The sequence below is a fragment of the Belonocnema kinseyi genome, chromosome 10, assembly GCF_010883055.1.
Source record: "Belonocnema kinseyi isolate 2016_QV_RU_SX_M_011 chromosome 10, B_treatae_v1, whole genome shotgun sequence".
In the NCBI taxonomy this organism is placed as follows: domain Eukaryota; kingdom Metazoa; phylum Arthropoda; class Insecta; order Hymenoptera; family Cynipidae; genus Belonocnema; species Belonocnema kinseyi.
In genome coordinates, this window is record NC_046666.1 from 3,762,280 (window position 1) to 3,782,078 (window position 19,799).

The 19,799-nt window shown below is 23.4% G+C and overlaps 1 protein-coding gene across 7 annotated transcripts in view; it reads right to left on the reverse strand.

The window, feature by feature from the left end:
* LOC117181521 (paxillin) overlaps positions 1 to 19,799 on the reverse strand; it is a 99,880-nt gene that overhangs the window by 33,374 nt on the left and 46,707 nt on the right. For all 7 annotated transcript variants that reach the window (XM_033374294.1, XM_033374288.1, XM_033374293.1 and 4 more), the window contains 3 exons: positions 16,906 to 17,048; positions 10,414 to 10,591; positions 3,079 to 3,199 (listed from right to left, as the gene is read on the reverse strand). In XM_033374294.1, the coding sequence (XP_033230185.1) occupies positions 3,079 to 3,199; positions 10,414 to 10,591; positions 16,906 to 17,048 (442 nt within the window). The remainder of the gene's footprint in view (positions 1 to 3,078; positions 3,200 to 10,413; positions 10,592 to 16,905; positions 17,049 to 19,799) is intronic.

Below are 19,799 nucleotides of genomic sequence, written 5' to 3' on the forward strand. Positions count from 1 at the left end.
CAAAAGGCTTCAAAGATTTCACAAAGATTTCAAATATTTCAAAGGATCTCAAAGATTTCAAAGATTCCAAAAGAATTGAAAAGATATCGAAAGATTTCAAAAGTTTTCAAGGAATTCACAAAGCTTTCAAAAGCTTTCAAAGGAATTCAAAATATTCCAAAAAGCTTCAAAGATATCACAACGATTTCAAATATTAAAAAATAGTTCAAAGATTTCAAAAGAGATCTAAGATTCCAAAAGAATTTAAAATATTTTAAAACATTACAAAAGATTTCAAAATTTTCAAAAGATTTCACTATCATTCCAACAGATTTCAGAATATTTCACAAAGATTTCAATGATTTCAAAAGAGTTCTAAGATTCCAAAAGAATTTAAAAGATTTCAAAAGTTTTCAAAGAATTCACAAAGCTTTCAAAAGATTTCAAATATTTCAAAAGATTTCAAAAAAGATCAAAGATTCCAAAATAATTCAAAAGATTTCTAAAGATTTCAAAAGATTTTAAAAGACTTCAAAGATTTCAAATATTTCAAAATATTTCAAAGATTTCAAAAGAGATCAAAGATTCCAAAAAAATTCGTAAGATTTAAAAAAGTTTCAATGATTTCACCAAAATTTCAACAAATTAAAAAATTTCCTAAGATTGCAAAAAAACTCAAAAGATTCCAAAAGATTTCAAGAAAATTCAAAAGGCTTCAAAGCTTTCACAAATATTTCAAAACATTTTAAAGATTTCAAAAGTAATCAAAAAATTTCAACAGATTCAACAGATTTAAAAGATTTCCTAATACTCCAAAAGAACTCAAAAGATTTCAAAGATTTCACAAAATATTTTAAAGGTATCAAAAGATTTCCTAACATTTTAATAATTTCCAAAGATTTCAAATATTCCAAAAAAATACAAAAAATTTCAAAGATTTCAAAGGTTTTAAGAGATTTAAAAGATTTCACAAAGATTTCAAAGGTTTTGAAAGATATCAAAGTTTTTAAAAGAATTCAAAAGTTCCAAAATAATTCAAAACATTTCAAACATTTCAAAAGATTTCAACAAGATTTAAAGGATTTCAAAAGATTTCACAGAAATTTCAAAAGAGTTCAAAAATTCTAAGAGTTCAAGAGATTTTAAAATATTTCAAAAGGTTTCAAAGATTTTACAAAGATTTTAAAGATTTCAAAGCTTTTAAAAGCTTTTAAAAGATTTCAAAGGTTTTAAAAGATATCAAAGCTTTTAAAATAGTTCAAACGTTCCAAAATAATTCAAAACATTTCAAACTTTTCAAAAGATTTCAAAAAGACTTCAAAGATTTCAAAAGATATCACAAAAATTTCAACAGATTTGAAAAAAGTTCAAAGATTCTAAAAGAGTTCAAAATATTTTAAAAGATTTCAAAAGAGATCAAAGATTCTAAAAGATTCACTGACATTCCAACAGATTTCAGAATATTTCACAAAGACTTCAAAGATTTCAAGAGAGTTCCAAGATTCCAAAAGAATTTAAAAGCTTTCAAAAGAATTCAAAAGATTCCATAAGATTTCAAAAAAATTCAAAAGGCTTCAAAGCTTTCACAAAGATTTCAAAACATTTTAAAGATTTCAAAAGAAATCAAGGATTTCAAAAGTAATCAAAGATTTCAAAGGAAATCAAGGATTTCAAAAGTAATCAAAGATTTCAAAAGAGGTCAAAGATTCCAAAAGAATTCAGATCAATATTTCAACAGATTCAACAGATTTAAAAGATTTCCTAAGACTCCAAAAGAACTCAAAAGATTTCACAAAAGATTTCAAATATTTCACAAAATATTTTAAAGGTATCAAAAGATTTCCTAAGATTTTAATGATTTCAAAAGATTTCAAAAGAGATCCAAGATTCCAAAAGACTTCAAAAGATTTCAAAGATTTTAAAGGTTTTAAGAGATTTAAAAGATTTCAAAGGTTTCGAAAGATATCAAAGTTTTTAAAAGAATTCAAAAGTTCCAAAATAATTCAAAACATTTCAAACATTTCAAAACATTTCACAAAAATTTCAACAGATTTTAGAATATTTCACAAATATTTCAAAAGAGTTCAAAAATTTTAAAAGATTTCAAAAGATTTAAAAAATATTTCAAAAGGTTTCAAGGATTTCACAAAGATTTCAAAATATTTCAAATATTTCAAAGGATCTCAAAGATTTCAAAAGAGATCAAAGATTTCAAATGTTTCAGACTTCACAAAATTTCAGAAGATTTCAAATATTTCACAAAGATTTCCAAAAAGATCAAAAATTCCAAAAGAATTCAAAATGTTTCAAGGATTTCACCAAGGTTTTAAAATTTTTCAAAAGGCTTCAAAGATTTCCTAAAGATTTTAGAAGATTTCCAATATATCAAAAGATTTCAAAGATTCCAAAAGAGATCAAAGATTCTAAGAGAATTCAAAATATCTCAAAAGGTTTCAAAGATTGCACCCAGGTTCCAACAGATTTAAAAGATTTCCTAAGACTCCAAAAGAACTCAAAAGATTCCCTAGGATTTTAATAATTTCAAAAGATTTCAAATATTCCAAAAAAAATTCAAAATATTTAAAAGATTTCAAAGGTTTTAAGAGATTTAAAAGATTTCACAACGATTTCAATGGTTTCGAAAGATGTCAAAGCTTCTAAAAGAGGTCAAATGTTCCAAAATAATTCAAAACATTTCAAACATTTCAATAGATTTCAACAAGATTTAAAGAATTTCAAAAGATTTCACAGAAATTTCAACAGATTTCAAAATATTTCACAAAGATTTCAAAGATTTCAAAATATTTCACAAAGATTTCAAAGGTTTCAAAAGTGTTCAAAAGATTTCAAAAGAGATCAAAGATTCCAAAAGAATTCAAAAGATTTCAAAAGACTTCAAAGATTTCAAATATTTCAAAAGATTTCAAAAGATTTAAAGCCAAAAGGGGAAGTTTCTCGAGAATAAAGGAAGAAGGGTGCATTTTAATATTTTTTTATTTTTCAGGATATGAAAATGCTTCTTTTTTTAACTCTAATTAAAAATGGTACGTGCTAAAGTTGAGTTATTCTTTTTCTGAAGACTGCACTTGAAAAACTCACCCATTGGGAACAGCAGTGCTTAATTCTTCAAGAAGGGAGTCCACAGTAGGTCGTGAGGCTGTTAAACTGCTTGGTGAGCGCAAAGTTGGACTAATCCCTGATCCATTTGATGCTCTGCTATCTGAAATAATAAATTAACATTCCAAAAATTATTAAACTTTCAGAAATGAAACTCAAAATAAATTAAAAATTAGATTGTTCTTCAAAAAATTTTAGTTAAAATTAATTATATTCGATGAAATTGATTTAATTAAATTTCACATAAAAGTAATACTGACTAAAGAAATATTGATGTAAACAAATTAATTAATCACATAAATTTAATTTTTACTTTAATTGTAGGATTTTTTTAATTTCAAAAAATTTCTTAGTGTCTAAATTTATTTTTTAATCTAGATATCATAGTTTTAAAATTTTTAAAAGTACAGGATTATGAGCCAATGTCGAGGGCGAAAATATTTTTTAGAATTTAAGAAAAAAATCAAATTTCAATTTCCTTTTTATTTTTATCGAAGCCTATATTCAAATTTGGGAATACTATTGTTTACCCAGAAAAATAATGATAAACTTGATTAATTAATAAATTAAATAAATTAATGTTAATTCAATAGATTCAATGCTTTCACGATGATTCATTTTCATAAAAAGAAATACTTCAGGTTCCAATCGCATTAATTTAATTTTAAGTTTAACTCTTGGATTCTTGGTTTTTTAATTTCCAAGAATTTTGTAGTTCAAAAAATAATGTTTTATTCTAGATATCATATATCTTTTTAACTGAAAACAAATTAATAAATGAGAAAAAACTGTTAAAAATTTGAGCCAATGCCAAAGACTTAAAAATATTTTTAAAAAATTAGGAAAAATAATTTCAATTACCTTTTTGTAATTATTGACTTTATATTATTTTTTCTAATTTCCGAAATTTTCGTGTTTCAACGAAAATTTTAATTACAGAGATAACGTTTTTATAAATTACATAAAAATGAATAAATTATTTTTAAAAAATGTTACAAGACCATATTGAAATTTGGGAATTATATTTAATTATTATTTATTTATTTTAAAAAAATCCTCTTTTGTTGAAACTTATTTTGACAATAGAATTAAAATAGAATAATAGAATTTAATTATTTTAATTAAATTATATTCTTGTATTCTAGGTTTGTTTAATTTCTTAGAATTTCGCAATTTAACCAATTATTTTTTAATCTAGATATCATACTTGCATCAATTATAAATTAGAAAAATATTAAAAACAGTAAACATTAAAAATATGCTCATATATTTTTAAAAGTGGAAAATATTTTTAAGAATTTAATAATAATATACAGTTATAGTTTTCTTTTCATTCTAAACAATACCTACAATGAATTTTGGTTTTAAATTAAATTCTTCAATTATTCATTTTTCTTCAATTTCCAAAATATAAAATTACTTTTGAATCTAGATATATTTTTATAAATTAAATAAAATATTGTACAGTATTTGTGAGAAATTAGGAAAAAAATTCTACATTTAATTTTGATCAAGACCTATATTGGGAAATAAAATGTATTGCTAAACAAATAATCTTTGAATTAAAGGTATTTTTAGCAATATAATCATTTACGAAAAACTGATGTATACAAATAATTTTAAGAGCTATAAATTTTCAAGAGGACGTTGCATCACTGTTCTTTTCCTCAAAATATAATGCCTTAAACTTCCGGGTAATTCGTCACTCAAAACGGACATCAAGACATTTTTTATTTATGTGCCAGTTTCTTATTTAACTCGAAAAATCTAAGTAAACTCTTTTCAAAATCGAGACTTAAAAAAAAATTACGTAATAGAAAAAATTACAGATTTTTAAAATCGAATTACAAATTCTTTGAATCAATAGTGTAAAATAATGTGTAAATGACTTTTGAATAAACTGTGATAAATCGTCAAAGATAAATCTTTTTGGAAGTACTTGAAATGATCCATTTGTTGTTATTGGCACAAGTGCAAGTTAATTTTACAAAATCTAAATCCTGTCCAACTTTACGAGGGTTGCGTTACTCATCTAGATTAATAAATTAACTTTTGCTATCAATCTAGATCAAACTTATTTTATTTAATAATCAGACTTAAGAAAAGGCGAGGACATTTTTTTTTCTGAGATTAAAATTTAAACAGGGTGTCTACTCAAATCCTGAAAAATATTTTTTACAATGTTTAGAAGAAAACAGATAGTTATAATAGCTAGTTTATAATAAACAATGTTTTTTTAGTTTCTAAGAAATCAATTTAAAAAATAAAATAAATAATAATAAACATTAAATAAAAAAATTAGCTTCCAACTAAAAATGGAATCGAAAAAACAAATTTTCAACTGAAGTGATGAATTTTCAATTAAAAATATAAATCTTCAACTACAATCGATACATTTTAAACAAAAAACATGAATTAAAAAAATTTTAAGTTTCAACCAAATAGTTTTATTTTCAACCAAAGCGATGAATATTTAACTAAAATTATGAATCTTTAACTGCAATTGTTGAACTTTCAACGAAAAAGATGAATTTTAAAACAAAAAATTACTTTCTAGAAAAAACGATTTTTCAACTAAAGGATATGAATTGCCAAATAAAAACTGAATGGTAAAATTTTTAGTAACAAAAATTAATGTTCAACCAAAAAGATGAATTTTTAAACAAAAGAACTAATGTAAAAACTTACATTTTCAAAGAAAATGATGAATTTTCAACTTAAAAGATAAATTTTCACTTAAAATTATAAACTAACCAAAAAATACGAATTTTCAACAAACAAAAAAAACTGTCCACCATGAAATGGAATAGTAAAATTTTCAGTTAAAAAACTAAATGACGCATTTTCAACGAAAATGATGGATTATTCAACTGAAATAGTTATTTACATTTTCAGTAAAAAAATTAATGTTCCACTGAACAAAAAAACGAACTTTCAACAAAATATGTAGTTAAACCTAAAATGGAAAAGTTTAATTTTCAGTAAAAAAAAATTATCAATAAAAAATGAATTTTCAACAAAATAGTCAAATTTGCAAACCAAAAAAATTAATTTTTACCTAAAATTATGAATCTGCCTTTTTTAGTGGTAGATTCATAATTTTAGTTAAAAATTCATCTTTTTGGTTTGCAAATTTGACTATTTTGTTGAAAATTCATTATTTATTGATAATTTTTTTTTACTGAAAATTAAACTTTCAAATTATGAATCTGCCACTAAAAAAATTATTTGTATGCAAAAAGTTTCAAACAAAAAGAGTAATTTTCAACTAATAAAGATTTTTTAGTCTACAAGGAAAAAAAGTTCATCCAAATCGTAGACTTTTCAGGACAAAAGACGAATTTTCTGTTCCACAGTTGAATATTCAACCAACACAAATAAATTTTAAATAACAAAAAAAAACGAATATTCAACAAAATACTTAAATTATCAAAAAAAGACATGAATCTTCAACTAAAAAATTTAAAAAAGAAATTTCACTTTTATCCAAGTAGTTGAATTTTCAATTAAAAAATATCAATTTTAAACAAAATATTTAAACTTTCAACGAAAATAGTTCAATTTTGAGTTAAGAAAATTATTTTAAAAAATATAATTTTTAAGCAAATATAGTAATTATCCACTAAACCAATGAATATTTAATAAAAAAATTATTTAAAAAATAATTCTTTAACAATATTTAATTTTAAATAAAAAACAGTTAAGCTTAACCAAAAAATTCCAATTTTCATTAAAATAGTTGAATTTTTAAAACTGAATGATGAAATTTTTTACAAAAAAGTCAAATTTACAATCAAATAAATAAAATTTTAACCAAAAACTTGAAAATTTAACCCAGAAGTTGAATATTCTAACCAAATGAATTTTCAACAAATAAAGATTTCTTATTCAAGAAGGAAAGAAATTGTCCGCTAAATTGTTGAAGTTTTAAGCCAAAGAAAAAATTTTCTGTAAAATAGTTGAATTTTTAAAACTGAATGATGAAATTTTGAACAAAAAAGTCGAATTTACAATCAAATAAATTAATTTTCAACTGAAATTATGAATCCGCAATCAAAACAAATTAATTTTTAACCAAAAAGTTGAAAATTTAAGCCAGAAGTTGAACATTCTAACCAAATGAATTTTCAACAAATAAAGATTTCTTATTCAAGAAGGAAAGAAAATGTCCGCTAAATTGTTGAAGTTTTAAGCCAAAGAAAAAACTTTCTGTAAAAAAGTTGAATTAAAAAAAAAAAAGAAGTTTCAAAAGAAAAAGATTAATTTTCTACCAACAGATGATTTTAAAAATAAAAAATTAATATTTTCAGTTAAAAAAGTTTATTTTAAATGAAAAAATAAAAGTTTGCAATAAAATAACGTTAAATTTGCAACAAAAAAAAAAGAACTGTAAAAATTTTTTTTTAAAAATAATTAAACTTTTAACCAAGAGACGAATTTTCCATTAAAATAATGAATCTTCAATAAAAAAAATATTACATTTTTTGGCAACTTTGAACCCAGGATTTCAACATTCAACCAAAAACTATGAATTTTTAAAAAATAATATAATAGTAGATACTTTAATCCAAAAATAATTTAATTATAAATGAAAGAACAGTTGAATTTAAACAAAATTACGAATTATCAACACCAAAATCACAAATTTTCAGTACATAACAATTTCTCAGGAAAAAAATGAAATCAAATTGTTGAACTTTTAAGCCAAAGACAAGCTTTTTGTAAAACAGTTGAATTTTCAACCCAAACATACTAATTTTTAATTAGACGAATTTTCAACTGAAAACATCAATTAAAAAAAAAGAAACGTTAAATTTTAGTTGAAAAATGAATTTTAAAACGAAAAATACGAATTTGAAGTAAAATAGTTTAATTTTTAGCTGATAAATTTTCAACAAAGAAGTTCATTTTTTACCCAAGTTGTTGAACTTTCATTCTTCAACAAAATAGTTAAACTTTTCACAAAAAAGATGAATTTTCAATCAAAAATGTAATAGTTTTAATTTGAGTGCAAAAAGTTTTTTGTTTTAAATTATGAATAGTTGAATTTAAACAAAAAATTCAAAGTTTCAAAAAAATAGTTGAATCCTTATCAAAATAAGATTAATTTTAAAGTAAAAAATTGCATAAATTATCCAGAAAAGATAACATTTTTAATATAACAGATGAATTTTAAAAGAAAGAATTTAGCAGAATTTTGAACGTCAAAATATGAACTTTCGAGCAAATTTTCTACCTAAATAGATGAATTTTTTAACAAAAAAGACGAATTTAAAAAAAATAGCTCTTTACACTTTTGATTGATAAATTAAAAAATTAATTGCCTCTAAATTACAAAATTAAACATTTTTAGATTTAATCAATTATATAGTTCAAAGATTTAAAAATGTATAATTCGATACTATAATTCTAAATGCTGTAAATTGAAGAATGAATCAATAAATTAATAAATTAAAAACATAATATCATGTTGCGCAAATTTAAGCTAGAAAGATCAAAAATTAAAAGATTACAAACGTTTTTTAAATTATTATTTATACATTAAAATTTGTTTTGAAGTTTTTCTAAATATTCTTTTAAAAATTATTTTAAACAAAATTATAAATCACTTAAAAAGTTACCAGGAAACTTTAAAAAAGTTTGGTATTATCTTAAAACCTTTTAAAATTCTTAAATCACTTCAAAATTTTAGTTCAAAATCTTCAAAAATCTACATTTTATTTTGCACTCTTTGAAATCTTGGCAGATCATTAATTATTTTGAAATTTCTTGAAAACTTCTGAATATCTTTTTAAATGATTTGATTTTTTCCTAAAACTTTGAATTATTCTTGAAAAAATTAAAAAATGTGCTTTAAATTTTTTTAGATTTTTGTTTACAATTTTGAGAATCTTTTGAAATGTTTTTAAATATTTTTTAAAATTAATTTTTCTCATTCTTTTAAATTTTCTTAAAATGTTTAAAAAAGCTTCTAAACTTTTTGTTCGAAATCTCATAAAAACTTAAATTTTTTTACATATTTTGAAATCTTTTCAAGTTTTTAATTATTTTTCAATTTTTCCAAAACTTCTAAATATCTCTTAAACTTATTTACAATTTTTCTAAAGTTATTTTTTTCAAAATAAAAATTCATTAACCATTTTCACTGAAATCTTAAGAATAGTTTTTTATTATATTAAAACCTTTCTAAATCCTAAAAAGCTTGAAAATTTTAATTCGAAATATTGAAAAACCTTTAAATAATTTTAAAATTTTACATAGTTTACAAAATTTCAATCAGATGTTTAAATTTGTTTAATTGCTAAGGATTTTGATTTTGAACGGTTTAATTTTTAACGATAAGTGTATAAATTGTTTAATTTCGAACAGATTCAGAATCATCCAGTAAAATCAATAAATTATTGTTCAATTTGAAATACTCAAACTAAAGTTAAATTTTAAAAATCATTAGTTTATATTTTCAAAACTGCATTTTAATTTTTTTAAACTTAAAAAATACCCATCAAAATAAAGACCATAAACGGAAAAATTTTATGGTAAAAGAATTCAGAATTCAACATTGTGAATTGAATGATTTTATGTTCGAAAAAATTAAGAATTCAACATAAAATTAAAAAAAAAGAAGTTAAAATTGCATTATCAAGATATTTAAAATTCCCGGTAAAAAAATAAATTCACTGTCATTTCCCGGTTTTCAAAATGATAAATTAAAAAAAAAATGGTTCTTTCAAAATCCAAGCTGATAAATGGAAGAACTCTGATTTTAATCTCCTTGACACTAAATTTAATAATCATTTTGCTAACTTTGTAATTACATGGACTAACGACAAGTACACAACGTGTCATCGAAAATTTGGAACTGGTCCAATTTGGCTTGAATCAAACATCTGTGACGAGAAAGTTATGAAGTTTGGAAGGTCGCTTCATAAAAAGTTAATAAAAAAAAATCAATCAATACTACAATTTTCTATTTAAAAAGAGCATACCAATTGCAAAAATCAGCTTTTTTTTTTAATATTCCCGCCTCCATTTCCACAAAAATCTCTAAAACAATGTGGAAAAGTTTGATGTAAATATAATTAAAAAAAAAAAAGTTCTTTGTCAATGGGAATTGAACTGGGAATCAAACCGAAGTCTTGGGGTTCGAATCCCAGCAGAGCTAAAGACGAATTTTTCCATAGCTAATGATTAAAACCACTTTCGTAGAAATTAATAGATCGAGAAAAAAAAAACATTTTTAACTTGTTATTGTGTCTCAAATTAACATTTTTCTTTGATCAACAATTTTTAAATATTATTCATTGAAATTTCATTTACCTCTGTCTTGAGCATGTGCATTATATCGAGCATTGCTCAAATCTTGCAAAAGAGTATCTAACTCCGACAGATTGTTATTCAGCGAAGGCATTTTCCCTCCACTTCCGGTTTGATTGTATGAAGCACTTCCGGATTTCACGATGGCTTCCTCGATGGCTTCACGATTTTGATACGTGGGCTGCAAAAGTAAGATAAATAAAGCAAAATTTAATGCATTTCAAGATTTTTTTAAATATTAAGAAAATAGCAATAGAATATTTAAAAATACGCAAATCCGGCAATACATGCGAACAGAAAATTTTATTACTGCAAAATATGCCGGAAGAAAAAATTAAAAAGCGGTCAAATATTTCGCAAGACAAAATTTAAATCCCGCAAAATATGCCGGAAGAAAATTCGGATAAGTATGCTGAAATAGAAAATTTAAATCCGGTAAAATAAGCCGGGGGAGAAATTTAAAATTTAGCAAAATATTCCGGAAGAGAAATTTCAAAACCAAAAAAATTTGCCGGAAGAAAGAACTGCATGCTGGTAAGATTTGCCGAAGATGAAAATTAAAATCCGGCAAAACATGAAGTCAAAAATTGTAACCCTGAAAAATATGCCGGAAGAGAAAGATAAAATTTTTAAAAAATATACCGGAAGAGAAAACGTCACGGCATTTGACAAGCTATGCCGAAAGAGATATAAAAACATGGAAACAAAGCATTTTTTTCAAATCGAAAACCTTTTTAAAAAATGATAAAACTTTCTAATATTTTCAGAAAGTTTAATTCTCAATATTTTTCTTTTCTAGGGAATGAAAAAAAAAAACATTTATTTTTCTAAATTAAGTGGAAATTTGGCACGTTTTGAAAATTTGTGCAATGTCTAATTTGAAATTTCACGCGACGTCGTAACATAAAATTGAAGTGCATAAGCATCCACGATATTTTGTGAAATGTTGTTCTTGATAAAATAGAGAATCTGCGTAGGAAGGTCAGGAGACATTTTAAGTCCTTGAAATTTTCTCCACACGTTCCCACTGAAATAAAATTCCCTCACATTCAAAGATCTGTTTACGAAATAATTTTAAAATCATAAACAGATTTTTTATCAATAAAAAAAACATTTTAAAATGTTGAAAATTTAAATTCAACAAAAAAAATTGTTTTTTTGTCAATATGAACTTTTTGAATGATTGAAAAAATGTGAAATAAATTGATAAAAAACAGATTTTTTCAATAGGAACTTTTTCAATTATTAAAATTGTAATATGAATAGATTTTTCTGTCAATAGGAATTTTTTCAGTACTTTAAAATTCAAAATAAACATAAACAGATTTGTCTGTCAATATAAACATTTTCAATAATTAACAATGTAAAATATAATAAAACACACCGTTTGCTTTATGAATAGAAACTTTTTAAATGATTGAAAATGTAAAATGAATAAATAAAAAACAGATTTTTCAATAGGAAAATTTTCAACAAATGAAAATGTTATATGAAATAAACCATTTTTTTCAATAGAAACTTTTTTAATTATTAAAAATGTACAATAAAAAAAATCAACAAATTTTGCTGCCAATAGGAATTTTTTGAATGATAAAAAATGTAAAATAAAATAAAGCAAATCGACTTTTTTGTCACTAGGAACTTTTTAAATGATTAAAAATGTAAAATGAACAGCTTTTTCCGTAAATAGGAATTTTTTCAATACGTAAAAATTCAAAATAAACTAAACAGATTGTTGATAAAACAAATTTTTAAATAATTGAAAATATTATATAAAATAAACATACTTTTCATCAATACGAACATTTTCAATGATTAAAAATTTATAATAAGCACAAAGATTTTTCTGTCAATATCAACATTTTCAATAATTAACAATGTAAAGTATAATAAAACAAACAAATTGCTTTGTGACTAGGAAGTTTTTAAATGATTGAAAATGTAAAATGAATAAATAAAACAGAGATTTTTTTCAATAGAAATTTTTTTAATTATTAAAAATGTAAAATAAAATTAAATGAACCGAATTTTCTGTCCATAGGACCTTTTTGCATAATCAATAATGTAACATAAAATGAAACAAACCAATTTTTTCGTCACTAGAAACTTTTTAAATGATTGAAAATGTAAAATAAAATATAATAAACAAATTTTTCAAAATGAACATTTCCAATAATTTAAAATACTATATAAAATAAACAGATTTTTCAATAGGAACTTTTTGAATAATTATTCAAAATGTAAAATAAAATGAGACCAAATAATTTTTTGTCAATAGGTATACAAGTTAAAAATGATAAAATTAAAAGAGTATTTTCCAACAAAATATATTTCAATCTTAGACCAAAGCCGATTCATTTTCAACGAAGAAACATTTTTTAGTTAAAAAAGAAAAAAAAATCATTCAAAATGTTGACGTTTCAAGCTAAAAAGACGAGCTTTCTAGAAAACAATTGGAGTTTCAACTAATTAGTTAAATCCTTAACTAAAAGTGTAAATTTTCAACGAAAAAATTAATTTTCTGGAAAAAGACGATTTATCAAGAAAATACATCAACTTTAGAGCAAATAATTGTATTTTTAACCAAACAGATTGATTTTCTACAAAAACAGATGAGTTTGTAAGCAAAAAGATTAATTTTTAATAAAACAGTTAAATTTTCAACTCGAAAATATGATTTCCAACAAAAAAGTTCATTTTTAACGAAACAGTTAAATTTTCAAACAAATTATTAAATTTTCAGTCAAATAAATTTAATTCTAACAAAAAAAAATAATGAATTTGCAATAAATTAGTCGAATTTTAATATAAAAATGTAATAGTTAATAATTCTACTACAAAATATTTTTATTTCAAATCAAAAAAGGTTTATTTTTCAACCCAACAGCAGCATTTTTAAACCATGAAATTTATATTTTAGAACCACAAAGAGAATTTTTAACAGTATACATAATTTTTCAAGCAAACCGTTAAATTTTTAAACGAAAAGAATAGTTTCTAACAAAAAGGACAAATTTTTCATAAAATTAATAAATTTCCAATCAAATAATTCAAATTTCAACTACAAAAGATAAATTTTTTAACCAAAAATGTAATAATTAAATTTTTATTACAAAAAATATTTTCAACAAAAAAAACAAAACCAAACAGTTGAATCTTTAACCAAATTATTAACTTTCACTAATTATTAATTTTCAACTGAATAGCTGTATTTTGATTCAAGAAGATTAAATTTCTAAAAAAACAAATTTCTAACCAAATAGCTGAATTTTCGACTAGAAAAGTTCAATTTTCTACAAAAAAAAAATTTAATTTTAAACAGCAAAGCAATAATGAATCTACAATAAACAAAATTAATTTTCAACAAAGTAGTTTATTTTTCAACTAAATATTTGATTTTTATACCAAATTTTCAAAATTTGGTTTTTTAAATGTAGATTCACTATTGTTTTTTTTTGCTGTTGAGAAATTAACTCTTACATTTTTTTGTTGAAAATTCAACTATTTGTACTAAAAATTTAAATTTTCTGCAAAAAAATGGCATAGTAAAATTTTAATAAAAAGAAAATAAAATAATAATAAGGTCAACGAAGAAAAATTTTTTTTAACAATGTAGTTCATTTTTCAAACAAATATTTTAATTTTCTAACAAATTGTTCAACCTCTCTTTTTTTAGTTGTAGATTCATTATTGTTTTTTTTTTCTTATTGAAAATTTAACTATTCCACTTTGTTGCAGAAAATTAAACTTTTTTAGTTGAGAATTCAATACATAAATCAAACATAAAAAAGCAATAATGAATCCCCAAACTAAAAAAATATATTTTCAACAAAGTTTTTCATTTTTCGACTAAATACTTTAATTTTCCACCATATTGTTAATCCTTTATTTTCTAATGATTCACAGACAATATAAGGCGGATTTTACCATGGAAAATAATAAATTAAATCTTTTAAAATTAATGAATGAACCCGGAGACATATTTGCTGTTTTAATTAGTGAAAGCTACTGATCAAACCATTAAAAATGAATTTTATAATCAGTGAAAATCGAAAGAGTAGATAATGAAAAATGGCTGATTTAATAAATTAAAGTTATAATTTGGATCATTCACAATCTTCTTGAAGAAATATTATATATTGTTTTTAAATTATAAATATTATATATATTGTTTTTAAATTTTCTTAAGATTATAATTCTTTATATTATAAACAAGTTTTATGAACAAATGCAGTAATCAGGCATTTTTCGACAGAAAATTCTTTTTTTTTTCGATGTACATTTTTATAAATTAGGAAGTTTATGATAATTCCAGAAAAATTCATAATTTGTTGATTAATATATGATTTTTCAAAAACAAATTAAATAAACAAATACATCATTCGGGCATTAGTCGGCAGAAAAATTTGGGTTTTTCAATGCCAGTCTTTCCAGTTGGGAACTTTATTACAATTTCAGCAACATTTATAACAAGTTGATAAATTTTATGCATTCTTTAAACAAATTTATTCAACAGATGCATTAATCAGGCGTTTTTCTACAAAAAAAAATTCGTTTTTTTCTATGTCCACTTTTTTATCAGGATATCTAAAAAAAATTTTTTTTCATGGATAGATGCCCGAATGATACATCTTTTTATTGAATTTGTTTTGAAAAAAATATAAAATTTGTCAACCAATTAAGAATTTTGCTGAAATCATCATGAAGTTCACCATTTAAAATACTGCAATCTAAAAAAAAGAATTGTTCCGTCAACAGATACCCGAATAATGCATTTGTTTATTAAATTTGTTTTGAAAAATCACAAAATTGATTAAAAAAATATATTTTGTGCTGAAGTTATCATGAGCTTCCTAATAAAAAAAGTTCAAATAGAAAAAAACGAGTTTTTCTGTAGACAAGTACCTTATTATTGCATTTATTGATTAAATTTGTTTAAAGAAATCATAAAATTTATCAACTTAATATGATTGTTGCTGAAATTGTCATGAAGTTCCCAACTGAAAAGACTGGCATTGAAAAAATCGAATTTTTCTGCCGACAAATGCCCGAATAATGCATTTGTTTATTAAATTTGTTTAAAAAACAATTAGAAAAATAAAAAAATGATGAATGTTGCAAAAATTATCACAAAATTCCCAATTAAAGAAAATTTACATCGAAAAAAACGAATAGTTCTGTCGAATAATGCCTGATTACTGCATTTGTATATTAACTTTGTTTATAATATAAACAATTATAATCATAAGAGAAATTTTTTTTGCATAATATTGTTTCCATTCTAATTTCTTGCAATATAACTTGAAATAATGTATATTCATGGAAAATCGTAGAAAAAATTTAATCAAAATAATTTGTTTATAATTTTTTTTTTTGTAAATTGTCTAATATTGGAATATCCTTAAATACTGTTACTCTATGCAACTAAAGCGATTTCAACCATTCTTCCGTGAATGACGAGCAGCGGGAACGTCAAATAGAACAAATAGCCATTTTTTTCGTCATATTTGTTTATTAATAAGAAAATTTGAAGCTAATTCAAAATACAGGCTCGATAACTCTCTTATAAATTTTATTAGCTTTTTTTTTAAATTTTTTTTGTCCAAATCGGTGAATATTTGTGGGCTGTACGTTATTTTAAACCAAAAAATTCATTTTTTCCGACTGCGTGGCCCACTTTTAGGTACGAAACCAAAAACTTACACATTTACATAATTGAGAGCCTTTGAAATACTGTGAAATAGTTTAATGAAAAAATGTAATTTTTTATTTTCCATTACTTTTTTATGCTGTCAAAATTTGAATTTTCGATTTTTCAAGAAAATTCAAAAAGTTCTTCTGATAATCTTGTAGGGTATTTAAAAAGAAACATTTTTCTTCTCTTGACTATTTTTCATATCGTGCGTAATTTGGCTTAAAATGTTTATTTTAGTGTGTTTTTCGAAATTTTGTAAATGCTATAAATCTGGTAAATTTTGCTTTTATCAAAAAAAGTTATCAGGATAAATTGTTTGTCTTTTCGAATACTATGAATATCCGTAGAGAAACTTTTTGAATTTCGAAAAAAATTGGTCTCAAAAATATTCAAAATGTGCTCACTTTTTGAATTTTTATCAAAAATGGCTGTCTAACGAACTTGACCTTCATTTTAAGATAGTAAAAAAATGTACCAAAGGAAAATCCAATCAGTCAATGCTTTCGAAAGTTATCGTGCTAACAAAAAAAAAACCACCCACGGACGGACAGAGAGACAGACATATTCGTAAAAACCTGTTTTTCGGATTTAGGGGGTCTCAAAACGTGGAAATTCGACATAAACTGAGAGAGGGAGGGGGGGTCAAATTTCACACAAATCTAATAACTTCTCTGATGAAAATGTAAAAAATTATTAATTATTTTGATAACAAAATATTTTAAATTCATAAGTTTTTTTGCAGAAAAGAAGGATTCCAATTATTTGAGGTTGCAGGAATTTGTAAGTAGAAAGTGGCATACCGATTGAGACAGAAGTGGGGAACTTCGGTTGTCACAAGATTTGTAACCGGTTGTGGTGTGACTTCTCGTTCCATTGAGAGATCCGTAGCCGGGGGTTGTGCTTTCAGGTGAGACCGTATTTTGCAAATCAGCCAAAAGAGCATCTGAAACACAAATAAAAAAAAAAAAATAATAAATTAAAAATTCAAATTCTTCTCAATACTCAAAATATTCCAATTGAAACCTAGATAGCATTAAAACTTAAGCAACAAATAAAAATAACCTGTAATATTTTCCACGTTTCAAAACTATTTATAGTAAAACACATCAAATGCTGTAAATATGTTCTTTAAATACATTTATTTGATAAAAATACTATTCGAACCTTCTACATAAAAAAAAAGAAACCTGGCATTTAAATCTGACGACAAAATGACGTAAACAAAATTTGTTTACGTGTTAAGCATTTTTAAATGACTGATTTTTAGTCAGTAGAAGTGACTTATTTTTCTACCCAAATAAAATAATAAAATTATTTATAAATTCAAATTTTTTATTCATTCCTACATTTGAGTAAATGAGAAAAATAACTATAAATGACTAATTTACACATTAATTAAAACTGACTGATGTAATTAGGGAAAACAAATTATGAAACTATTTAGAATGAATGATTTAATCAGTATAAGTTAAAATTTAGATCATTAAAAATTACTGATTAAATCAATAAAAGATACAGTTTACGCAACTCAAATCGACTGATTCAACAGTCAAAATTTCCGATGGGATCATTTAAATCGACTAATATCATATAGTCAGATTGGCTGATTTAATCAGTCAAAGCTACTGATTAATCCATTCAAAATAAATGATTTAATCAATTAAAGTTACTGTTTATATCATTTAAAGTCACAGAGTCAGTCAATAGACGTTACTGATGATATCATTGGATAGAAATTGAATGGTTCATCAGTGAAAACAAGAGATTAAATCATTAAAAATTACTAATTTAGTAATTAAGACGAAATTATTCGATTTAATTATGAAAGCTGACGACGATAAGATCATTCAAAACGAATGATTCAATTAGTATAAGTTATAATTTAGATCATTAAAAATTACTGATTAAATCAATAAAAGATACAGTTTACGCAACTCAAATCGACTGATTCAACAGTCAAAATTTCCGATGGGATCATTTAAATCGACTAATATCATATAGTCAGATTGGCTGATTTCATCAGTCAAAGCTACTGATTAATCCATTCAAAATAAATGATTTAATCAATTAAAGTTACAGTTTCTATCATTTAAAGTCACAGATTCGGTCAATAGACGTTACTGATGATATCATTGGATAGAAATTGAATGGTTCATCAGTGAAAACAAGAGATTAAATCATTAAAAATTACTAATTTAGTAATTAAGATGAAATCATTAGATTTAATTATGAAAGCTGACGACGATAAGATCATTCAAAACGAATGATTCAATTAGTATAAGTTACAATTTAGATAACTCAACATAACTGATTTAATTAGTGAAATGTACGGGTAGGGCCATTAAAAATGACTATTTTATTCAAAGAAAGTCACAACTTATATAATTCAAAATTACTGAATCGGTCTGTGGACGTTATTCATTGGAACCCTCAAAACTAAATTATTTCACGGATTACAGATAGGATCATTCAAAATGACTGATTTTATCATGGAAAATATTAGGTGGGATAATTTAAAATCACTGATTTAACTCTTGTGTTAAAATCGCTGTTTTAATTAGTGAAAGGTACTGGTCAGATCTTCAAAAAAAATGTAATCTGTGAAAATTAGAATGTAAATAATAAAAAATGATTGACTTAATCAATGAAATTTATAGTTTAGATCATTCAAAATTACTGTTACGGTCAGCAGACGTTACTGACTAGATCTTTTAAAATTATTTATTTCATAATTCAAAATAACAGATTGGATCACATAAAATTAATATAGTAAAAATATGAGACTATATAGACTGATTTCATCAGTGAAAGTTACTGACGGTACAATTCAAATGCACTGATTTACCAGTGAAATACACAGATAAGACCATTTAAAATTACTGATTTTATCAAGGAAAATAACAGATTCGATCATTTTAAATGACTGATTTAACCCGAGAATCAAATTGACAATAATAATTAGTGAAACCTACTGATCATGCCATTAAAAATGAATTATTTAATCAGTAAAAATTAAATTATAGAGAATACAAAATGGCTGATTGAATCAAAGAAATTTTTTTTTTAGATCATTCTAAATTACTAATTCAATCAGGGCACGTTACTGATTGGATTATTAAAATTACTTATTTGATCAGTGAAAATTACAGATTTGATCATTTAAAATTACTGATTTCATCAGTTAGTCAAATTGACTGATTTGAAGTTACTTTTAACTGATTGGTCAATTGTCGAAACCGCATGATTTGTATCAAAATCACTGATTTAATCAATGAAAGTTAGAGTTTAGACAATTAAAAAATCATGATAAAATTTGAGGATGCTACTGATTAAATCATTCAAATCGAATGACTTATCAGTGAAAACCGCGGATTAGTTAATTTTAAATGACTGATTTGATCAGTGAGTCAAATCGCTTTAAATTTAAAATGAGCCTTCAACTTGTTAGCCACAACAAATGAGAGAATTAAATTTCAAACGTGTTAAAAATACATTTGTACTAAAAACTTAAATTTTCTGCAAAAAAATGGCATTGTAAAATTTTAATAAAAATAAAATCAAATAATAATAAGGTCAACGAAGAAAATTTGTTAAAAAAATTATTAGTTAATTTTAAATGACTGATTTGATCAGTGAGTCAAATCGCTTTAAATTTAAAATGAGCCTTCAACTTGTTAGCCACAACAAATGAGAG